At 39.3% G+C, this 11,409-nt stretch overlaps 1 protein-coding gene across 1 annotated transcript; it reads left to right on the forward strand.

Annotated features, from left to right (window-relative positions):
- The first annotated feature begins 4,851 nt into the window (after nucleotides 1-4,851).
- LOC150066418 (olfactory receptor 11H6) lies at nucleotides 4,852-8,135 on the forward strand. Its single transcript, XM_090352914.1, has 2 exons — nucleotides 4,852-4,861; nucleotides 7,195-8,135. Exons 1-2 carry the CDS (start codon nucleotides 4,852-4,854, stop codon nucleotides 8,133-8,135), a joined length of 951 nt encoding a protein of 316 aa, XP_090209040.1.
- The last annotated feature ends 3,274 nt before the right edge of the window (nucleotides 8,136-11,409 follow it).

Below are 11,409 nucleotides of genomic sequence, written 5' to 3' on the forward strand. Positions count from 1 at the left end.
AACTTAGGTTACCCTCACCTCCTGACCATTGTGATAAGTTTTTCAATGTGCATGGAACCAGGTATCAATGGCTTACCCCAGTTAACCTATCTACTCAGGAGGCTGAGATCTGAAGATCCAGGTTCAAAGTTAGCCTGGGAAGAAAAGCTATGAAACTCTTATCTCCATTAACCAACAAGAAGGTGAAAGTGTGGCTCAAGTGGCAGCCTTGAGTGAAAAAAGACTAAGGGAAAACATCCAGGGTCTGAGTTCAAGCTCCAGTACTGGCATACACACACACAAAATTGAAGATATCTCTTCAACATACTGGTTTCATTTCTTCATACATACATATATATATATATATATAGTATTTGATTACTGGATCATATAGTAGTTTTATTTTTTTAGAGCCATCCATTCTATTTTTCACAACTACTGTATTAATTTATATTTCCCCATAGATTCTTCCAGTCCATAAACATAGGATATCTTCCCACTTTTTTCAATAACCTTTATCAATATTAGGTAAACTTTTTTTAATGATCACTCAGTTCTTTGGTGAATTTCATTCTTAGATATTTTTTATAGCTGTAATATTAGCCACCCAAGAGGAGGAGCTATGAAGACAGTGGTTTACAGCCAATCTGGGCAGAGAAGACCATGATATTCATATATTTAATTAACAATCAAAAATCTGTACATGAAGACTTGGCTTGAGTTGTACAGCACAAAATACTCAGGAAGAGCTCCTAGGCCCTGAGTTCAAGTCCCAGGACTGGCAAACACACACACACACACACACACACACACACACATACACACACACACACACACACACACATACAACCATGTCATCTGCAGTGATCATTCAACTACTCCAATTTGAATGCCTTCCTTTCTCTTGGTTTATTGGTCTGCATCAGTCTTCTGTCACTGTATTGACCATACGTGTGAATGTGAGCATTCTTGTCTTGCTCCAGATTTTAGACAAAAAGCTTTCAGCTTTTTCTTACTCAGTATAATGTAGCTGTTGGTTTATTAGAAGTGGACTTTACATCATTTAGGAGTCCTTTCACATCTTCATATTTAAATCCAAAACAAGCATTTCATTATCATGAGCTATAGATCTTGTTTGTGACTATTCAGTAGTTGTGATTATTCAGTACTTGTCCCAAAGTCCAATCATGGTAAGCACAAATAAATGTTTGAGACTTGCATGGATTTTTTTCTTAAATTTTTATTGAAGTAATTAATTTTAAAAAGAAATGTGCATTTTTAGAAGAATGAAACAAGTCTAATTTGAGAACACACACATGCATGTCGGGATTTTTAGTCCTCACTCCCTCCTGACCTGCAGAAGGGATAGAGAGAACATGCCCCGGCCAGGACAAGCCGAGAAAGGAGAGAGCTGACTGACCGCCCGCACCCAGTCCTCCCTCACCAGAGGACAATCAGACACATCAGGGAGACCCATCAAGGCAGGAGCTCATTTATTGAGGAACTACATTCAGCTAATATAGGGTGCAAGAGCCTATCAGCATAAAGGTGGGCAGGGCTGGGGAGGTCCACGTGTTCACTCTCACTAAAGGTCTCAGCAGAAAGTGATAAAGCAGTAACACATTGGTACACAATGGTAATCAAGTCTCAGCAGAAAGTGATTCACAATACCAATGATATAGCTCAAAGTTAGGCATGGTGTTCATACATGACAGCTCATTTCTTTTTTTTTTTTTTTGGCCAGTCCTGGGCTTAAGCTCAGGGCCTGAACACTGTCCTTGGATTTTTCTCAAGGCTAGAGCTCTACCACTTGAGCCTCAGCACCACTTCCAGCTTTTTCTAGGTATGTGGTACCAAGGAATCGAACCTGGGTCTTCGTGCATGACAGGCAAGCACTGTACCACTAGGCCAAACTCCTGGCCAATGGCTCATTTCTTTGTGTGATTATCTTACTCAGTGATGCAGATTCATGGGCCAGCCTGACCCTGCACTCAGCTCCCAACACATGCACATACATACAATCACAGACATTCACACATGCACAAATGTACATTAGGTACACATGTAGTCTTTTTCCTCCTCTTCCATTACCTCCCTTTGCTCCCAAGTAGATCAGTTTCATTAGAAGGAAGATATATCTGCAAAAGAGAAACTTTCTCTTTCTTCTCTTAGCCGTGTATCCTCATCCCTGTGCCTCACTAGTCTGACCACAGGGGAAGACAGAAACAGATACAGGTAGAATTAAATATATGCACAGAAAAACAGGCACAGAGAAGGAAGTAAGAGCCTCCAGGCAAGCACACTTGGGAACTGGGGCTCTTATTCAGGAGAGATTTGTAAACTCTTAATAACCACTGCCTTAAACACATTTCCTTTGCTTCAGAGTGTTAAAGGATGCAAGTCCCAGAAGCCACGAAAAAATATTTTCCATCCAAGACTCAGCTTTTAGTGGATTTTCCTAAGGATGGAGTTTCTCTCACATCTTTCTGTTAGAGCCCGATGCACCATCAGGTATGTAAAGGTTCTGCCTGTCTCAGAATATCGGTGCTCCTGCCACACACAACTGCCAGATGCTGAGAACATGTAGTTCCCCAGATCCTTTCGTTCTTCTTCCTTTGTAGGAATAATATATTAGGTTTGTCTCCAGACATATTTCTAAAAGAGTGCCTGGGTGGTATTAAGGACTCATTCAGGAATAAAAAAGACTATCATATAACTCACTTATAGAAAATGCTGTTCAGATATCTTGGATGTTGCAGGGGGTGGGGTTATTTAATCCTTTTCAATAAGAAGGTAGCCTGAGTTTTGTACCACTTTATTTATAAAAATTAGTCCATGATACTTTAGCTGACACATTATCTTTTGACAGAAGCAATTAGAGAAAGCTGATATTTTTTTTCAGAGTTGTTGGCAAGTGACAAATGGTTACCTATAAGCAGAAAGAAACAGACCAGCACACTCTTTTCCTCTCTGTCTCTCTCTCTCTCTGTCTCTCTCTCTCTCTCTCTCTCTCTCTCTCTCTCTCTCTCTCTCTCTCTCTCTCTCTCTCTCTCTCTCTCCTCTGTCTCTCTCTCTGTCTCTCTCTCTCTCCCTCTCTCTCTCTCTCTCTCTCTTTCTCTTTTTCTCTCTTTCTCCCTGTCTCTTTCCCCACCCCCTCCATTCTCTAGGTTTTTTTCTTTACTAGTGCTGAACCTAAGGCCTTATGAATGTCAGGTAAGTGCTCTATCACTGAGCTATAATTCCCAGCCTCCAAAAACATACCTTAACTAAAAAAGAGGAACCTCTGCTCTTGCAATTTAAAAAGAGTTCTTCCCTGGGTAAGCCACTTAAATTCTCATAAGTGGCTGGAAAAGAGAAGAGTCCGGCTCCCTTATCAATTTTACAGGCTCTTTAATCTTCTCCCTACCTGCCCATTTTTACTTTTTCTTTAGATGAACAGATGACGAAAGAGGGAATTTGAATTTACCAAGAGCTGCTGATAGATGTTCTTTGGAAGATGAAGCAATAGAAAGGATGCAGTGAAATTTGAAATCATCTGTGAAATGTATCCATGCCTCTCTGACCCTATATTGTGTGTATAACTGCAATTTCACTTCAGCATGAATAATATCAGCAAGGTCTTGGATATTGTGAAGTCAAATAACTATATCAAGGTGGGAGGCGACTTGAGAAGAGTGGTTCCAGGACACATACCATGAACTGGAATTGTCTTTCTCTTCTTGGTTTCAAGAATTTCCTGGCTATAAATAGGGTAAGTTGATTCATGTCTTAGATCTCTGACTACTGTCTAGAAAAGCCTAAAACATCTATTTTCTGTCAAATAATGTGTATTATATCACCTGTACTACAGAAATTTGTTTTGTTATTTCAACTGGAATAAATACCACGTTGAGGCATACAGATGAGTGTGCTGTTGACACACAGTTCAAGGAGCTGTCTGGTTATATGACTATACAGATTGAGGGGCCTTCTCCATTGTCTTAAGAAAAAGTTCTAAACGAGTTATTTTATTTTTTATGACTTTAATTTTTTATCTTATCAAACCTCAGAAATTAGAATACTATGAGGAATGTAATAAACTATGAGTAATCAGTTGATAAATAACTAAATAATAAGTAAATAAAGTACAACAATTGGGGGTTGCCTTTTTTATGGTTTATTTTTTGGTACTGGGGATCAAACCCAGGATTTCACACTTGCTATAAAAGTACTTCGCCACTGAGTTATATCCCAGCTCAAGCGCAACAATTTATATTCGATATCCAACCTTTCCTTCTTATTACAAGTCTAATAAATTGTATTTTCCAATCAAGAAAGAAAATATAGCATGTTATAGAAAGTGTACCTGAAGTTATATTTCTCTTAGTAATTTTAGTATATATGAGCAACATAATTATAATGCGCTGAACTAAATCACTTGGGTCAAACACATATTTCATAATAATCATGTTTATTAAAAAGAATATTCAGCTGGCTGTTGGTGACTCATGCCTATAATCCTAGATATTCCGGAGGCTGAGATCTGAGAATTACAGTTCAAAGCCAGCCTGGGCAAGAAAGTCCAAGAGTCTGTTATCTCCAATGATCCACTAAAATGCCAGAAGTGAAACTGTGGCTCAAGTGGAGGAGCTCTAGCCTTGAGTACAAAATGCCAAAGACAGTATCCAGGCCTGAGTTTGAGCCCCAGGAGTGGCACAAAAGAAAACAAAAGCAAAAAAATGATAATTTTCACTATTCTACAAGTATTGTTAATATAAATAGCAAAAGTTACTCTGGCATTAAGATGTTTACTGCTCTGAGTTTGCTCCAGGTTTGATGAAGTACTAAGAAGCAGACCTCCTGGTCTCTATAGATTGCATAAATGGCATAAGGATGGAATTCTGTAAGTAACTTGACAGTGACATTAATATAAATACTATGGTTAATGACACTACTTTTTTAAGTTAATGTAGTTGGTACAATGAATGCATGACACTGATCAAGATGGCTTATACTCACAAACTGACATGTTGAATTGAAACACCTTTTACAACTCCTTAAACATAATAAAAATTACATTATTTTAGAATATATTATTTATTCTATTTTAAAATATGCAAAATATCTTATTGTGTTATTTAATTTTCAAATGAATGGAAGAAACATTAATGAGCTCTTACCCAGCCATATGTCCTGAACTTTAACCAGGATATATGAATGAGCCTAGGCCAACAGCTTCAAGAAAGTTGTTAGCAAAATATTCAAAGATTTAGTCTAGTTGCAATTTCTAATTCATTTAATGTAACAAAGACTTTTCTACTTTCTGCACATCTAAGGCAACCCTTCTATTCGTTATTTAATTGATACAAACGCAAGGTAATGACTGTACAAACTATAGAATTTAAGATCTAAGCCAGGTGCTCGAATTGCGGTTCAAAGCCACCCTGAGCATGAAAGTCCACAAAACTCTTGCTTCCAATTAACCACTAGAAAGCAGAAATGGCGCTGTGGCTCAAGTGGTAGAGTGCTAGCCAGGGTCGGAGCCCAAGCCTTTTAAGATGGACCAAAAAACATTTTTTTTAAGATTTAATTGCTAGCAAATTTAAAGCATAGAGTGTGTGTGGGGGGAGGGAGTGGTTGTGTGTGTGTGTGTGTGTGTGTGTGTGTGTTTGCCAGTCCTGAGGGTTGAATTCAAGGCCTAACACTCAAGGGTGGCCCTCTACCACTTGAGCTGCAGCAGCTTCACTTGTACCATTTTGCTGGTTTCTAGAATAAGTTTCAAGGACTTTCCTACCCAAACTATCTTCAAAACACAGCTCTCAGAACTCAGTCTCCCAAGCAGATCTGGGGTTTTTCTGAGACGTTGACAGGGAGCACATTGTCTGAGTAATGAAACCATAGTGCATAACAGTGCAGCGTGGCTTGTAGGAGAGAGTGCAGATAAACCAGGGAAAATGATATAGGCTTCAGAAGAAATCATGTGTAGAGAGCATCACATCTGCTGTCAGTTATTTAAGACTTCAGCATCGCTGTCATGAGAGGCAGCATTGACTTATCGTCAACATCACTGAATTTCTCTATTGACCTATAAAGTTCTCGGATCCGTATGTAGAAGTAAATAAAGGAGATAAATTTGTCTTGGTACTCTGAAAAAGTACTTTAAGAGAACCAGTGCTCCTAGGATGAGAAACCAGCTGGACTGCTCAACAAATCCAGGTGCTGGGGAGGAGGCTGTTGGAGAAGAAACTAGACAGGCAGATTCAAACATTTACAGATTGCACTGCCTCCCCAAAGAGACAAGACACCTGAGTCTCCTAACCACAGACTCATACTTACCTCCTTTTTTTTGGGGGGGGGACTTCTATGTATGAAACTCTGGCTAAGAAAGCAATTTAGCAGCTATCTTTCTTCCAATTTATACCCAGTTTTGTTTCAAAATGAAAGGGTGTGTCCAGAACTTATACTTGGGGTTTTTTTAACCACTTTATATATATTTTTTATTTTTTATTTATTGTTTTGGTTTTTATTGTAATGTATAGTTACAGTTACGTTCGACAGAGAGGGTGCATTACTTCTCACACATTGACACCCCCTCTCATGTTTTTGTCCCCATTTCCCTCCCTTCACCCCCTCCCAATCATCTTGTTTTCCCCCCTTCCCTTTCCTATTTCAAATAAACAAATAAACATACATGCAATATACCAGGTAACAAAGTCAGATACTGTAACAATATGAGATTAACCGGAGCAACAAAAGAGAAGAGAAATAACCTAGTACATTAAGAACAACAATCACATAATATAAAGCTCTTGTTTCCACATCCTGGAGATCCTTTCACTTAGCCTCATCCTATATGGCCTTTTGCATCTGGGTTTTGAGCTAATGTCCTCTGCTAGGAGAGTCCTAGGCTTGTACTAATTATTACAAATGAGGGAAACCATTGAGCCTATCAGAACTTATACTTGTATGTAGACTATCCCAGGAACAATGACCCATCCTTAGAGATAATCCATTACTGAGACTTAGAATCATAGGAATGTTTGAAATTAAATGGAGCTTATTCCAAACCCATCTCCAATACATCTGTGAGTTACTGTGTGAAAGAGGAGGATGACCTACACTTCCTTTTAGCATTTGCATCTAATGAGATAATGTCCAATAGAACATTCGCCAGAAACGTGTTCGCAAAATCTATGAATGGTGATCATCACTCATTTCTTCCTTCTTTCCTAACAGCTTTGGGATCCCAGAACAAAACAAAGCATTTTGTGACTGAGTTTATTCTCCTGGGTTTCAGTGCTCAAAAAGAGATGCAGAGCTTTTTCTTCTCAGTGATATTGATTCTCTACCTCTTGACCTTGCTGGGAAATGGCGCGATTGTCTGCGCTGTGAGATTGGACAGGCGACTCCACACACCCATGTACATCATCTTGGGAAACTTCGCCTTTTTAGAGATCTGGTATGTTTCCTCCACCGTCCCGAACATGCTACTCAACATTCTCTCTGAGACTAAGACCATCTCCTTCTCTGGTTGTTTCTTCCAATTCTATCTATTTTTTTCCCTTGGTACAACAGAGTGTTTCTTCTTATCAATTATGGCTTATGATCGATATGTCGCCATCTGTCGTCCACTACATTACCCCTCCATCATGACTGGAAAGTTCTGCGTAATCCTGGTCTGTGTGTGCTGGGTGGGTGGATTCCTCTGCTATCCGGTCCCCATTATTCTCATCTCCCAGCTTCCTTTCTGTGGACCTAACATCATTGACCATTATGTGTGTGATCCGGGACCACTGTTTGCACTGATCTGTGTCCCTGCCCCTTCCATTCAGCTTACATGTTACACTTTCAACTCCCTGATTATCTTTGGGCCTTTCCTCTCCATCTTGGGATCCTACACGCTGGTCCTCAGAGCTGTGCTTCGTGTTCCGTCTGGTGCGGGTCGAGCGAAAGCTTTCTCCACATGTGGGTCCCATCTAACAGTAGTGTCTCTCTTCTACGGGACCCTGATGGTGATGTATGTGAGCCCCACATCAGGACGTTCCGCAGGAATGCACAAGGTTGTCACTTTGATTTACTCAGCAGTGACTCCATTCTTAAATCCACTTATCTACAGTCTTCGAAACAAAGACATGAAAGCTGCGCTAAAGAAAGTCCTGGGATTAACAACTAACTGAACCTGAGACGGCGTCAACAGAGAACAGAATGGATGCCTTACATTTACTTTTTTTAAGAGTGAAAGAAGTATTTTTATTGCACCGATGAACGGAATTTACGGTGGTTTTTTTTCCATGTAGGGATACATTTGTGAATTGGTTATGTTCATCCACCTCTCTGCTTTGAGCCCACATCTTCTACTTTTAAGTCAATTTTGAAATCTAATTACTAGCTTCTGTTTATTGGGTGAACTTTTTTTCTTTTTAATTTCCACCCAGGTAAAATAACATGGAATAATTGGCCTTCTGTGTTCAGCTTACTTTGTTTTAACATAATGTCCTCCAGTTTTGTTGTAAATGACAAGCTTTCGTTCTTCTTTGTCTGAATATTCCACCATATATGTATCATGCATGTATGTATACATATGTAAACATACACGTGTGTGCATATGCCATATTTTTATCCATTTATCCATTAACAGTCACCTACACTGATTATATAACTTAGCTTTTGTGAAATTGTGCCACAATAAACATGGAAAAGCAGGTATCTCTTGTGTATGTTGACTCATTTTCTTTCAGTTTATACCTAGTTCGCACAACTAGATCACATGGTCATTTTATTTTTACTCATTTGCTTATTTTGTTGTTTGGTTGTTTTCTATTTATTTTTTCAGCACTGAGATTTGAATTCAGGACCCTGAATTCCTAGGGAAGCACTATACTACTGAGCCACGCCTCCAGCTCTACTTTTACTATAGTCTTCCATGGTGGCTGTACTAGTTGGCATTGCAAATGGATCACTTCTGAGTTTAGTTATTTATAAGACCAGTGGAGAATAACTTCTGTTAAACAGGATATTCTGGCTCACACTTACACAGTTTATGTTCAGCTCAGTTATGGTAAATGTTCAATAAATACTTGAACATGTGTGGCTTTACTGAGACATATATAAACAATAAATATATATATATACTTGTATATACATATATCTATATTATTGTCCTGTGACATATGCCTTTTTACTTGACAGGGTAATGTATAGAGGGGTTACAGTTACATTCGTAAGGTAGAGAGTACATTACTTCTTGAACATTGTTACCTCTTTCTATGTTTTTCTCCTGCTTTCCCTTTCACTCCCCCTTGCTGGTTTTAACTTTAGCTGGCATAAGGAACCAATTATATGCATACCTGACACCTTTCCAAAGAGTGCAATTTTTCAAAATCAGAAAATATTCCTAAAGGCAAGGGGCAAATGGCCACATAAATAAAACTAGCAATGGGTAAAATACATTCCATGGTTTCAGGTTATCTTTTACACCAAAATCAGAATAGGCTTCATACCTACAAACTTCATACCAAGAAATAAATATTTTTTTAAAAAAATCTTCCTTTTGATCATCCAAAACCCTCACTTAAAATTTCTCTCTTCAGTCTTCTGTCCTGTGGACTCATTATAGAGCTTCATGGTCAGCCTCTCATTCTATTTCAAACACATTTCTTTCTAGGCAGGATCATAGTCTAGTGGTAGAGTGCTTGCCTAGCATGCACAAAGCCCTGGGTTTGATTCCTCAGTACCACATAGTGGCACTGTGGCTCAAGTGGCATAGTGCTAGCCTTGAGCAAAATGTGTCCAACAACAGTGCCCAAGCCCTGAGTTCAAGCCCCAGGACTGGAAACACACACATACACACACACACACACCACACACACACACACACACACACACACTTATTCCCAACCATTTTACTCATGGTGCTTTGCCTCAAGTCATTATCACATCCCCAATATCACAGGCAATACAGAATAATGTATTTTTTAATTCTATACTACAGAGAATAACATGAGCCTCTCAGAAGACTCTACAGGACAAAGTTTTAGTCAGTAGAATATACAGAGAAAATGAGGACTAGAACAAGTTCTATTTTTGTAGCCAAAGCCTATGCTAAAAAAGGAAAATCAGTAGCTGAAAAACCAGCGTGCTCAAAATACGAGCACAACCTTTACATTCTGGCCACCTCGTGATGACTTAGAAGTGCAACACAGCCTGCCAGTGAGGAAGATGAAATACTTGAGTGTTTTCTTCCAACCATGTTTAGTAACTGGGGTCCAAGGACACTTACAATTTGGGGATTTTTTTGCCTAAGCTCCACATGGATGTACGAGAGTTATGATTGAACATGTCCATTTATATGTTTCCATTGCTTCTGATTAGTCACCCTTTCTCACTGTCCTCCATCCTGTCTGTCCCTTGCTTCCAGAGTGATCTCACATCTGACTTCCTTTATCACATTGAGTATTCCAGCTGCATTTGTTTCCTGTTCCCTTTTTTACTCAACCACCCCACTACCACCATCCCAATCACCACTCAAACTTGTCTCAGTTTCCTGTTACGAATTTTTTTTGCCAGTCCTGGGCCTTGAACTCAGGACCTGAGCACTGCCCTTGGGCTTTCTCAAGGCCAGAGTTCTATTACTTGAGCCACAGCACCATTTCTGGCTTTTTGCTATGTATGTGGTACCAAGGAATCAAACTCAGGTCTTTATGTATGCTAGGCAAGCACTCTACCACTAGGCCAAACTCCCGGCCCTGATAGGAAGTTTTTTTAACTGCTCATTGTTCAAAAGGCTTAGGCCATGGACTTTCGTTCCTGAATATGCTATTCTTTAATCAGTTTAATCCTGCATATGCCCCTGTTTATGTTTACATAAGAGGTTGTATTTGAAATCAAAGATCCATTTGTGAGCACAAACGTGTTGGTTGTCTTTTGGGGCTCAACATATTTTCCAGATTCATCCATCTCTCTGAAAATGACGTCATTTCATTCTTCCTGATGACTGTATAAATTCTGTTGAACAGCTGAGCAGTAGCAGCTCGTGTCTGTTACCCTAGTTACTCAGCAGGCTGAGGTCCTGAGGATCACAGTGCCAATCAAGCCCAGCTAGGAAAGTCCTTGAGACTCTTATCTCCAATTAACAACAACAACAAAAGCCAAACTGGAGGTGTAGCTCAAATGGGAAAGCGCTAGCCTTGAATAAACAATGCTAAGGGACAGGTTTGCAGGCCCTGAGCTCAGTAGCAACACCATTAAAACAAGTCCATTGTAAATCTAGATCAACAGGTAAGATAGAGCAATACTATATTGTTATGGTTCATTCATCTGTTGTGGGACATTTTGAATGTTTCCATAACTTGACTACTCTGAACTCTACTGCAATAAACATGTATGAATAAGCTCTTGTCTTTTTAGAGGACAATTGGAGGAGAAAATATAATCATAAATTATACTTTCTAA

The sequence above is a fragment of the Megascapheus bottae genome, chromosome 2, assembly GCF_031878675.1.
Source record: "Megascapheus bottae isolate mThoBot1 chromosome 2, mThoBot2.hap1, whole genome shotgun sequence".
NCBI classification, from domain to species: domain Eukaryota; kingdom Metazoa; phylum Chordata; class Mammalia; order Rodentia; family Geomyidae; genus Megascapheus; species Megascapheus bottae.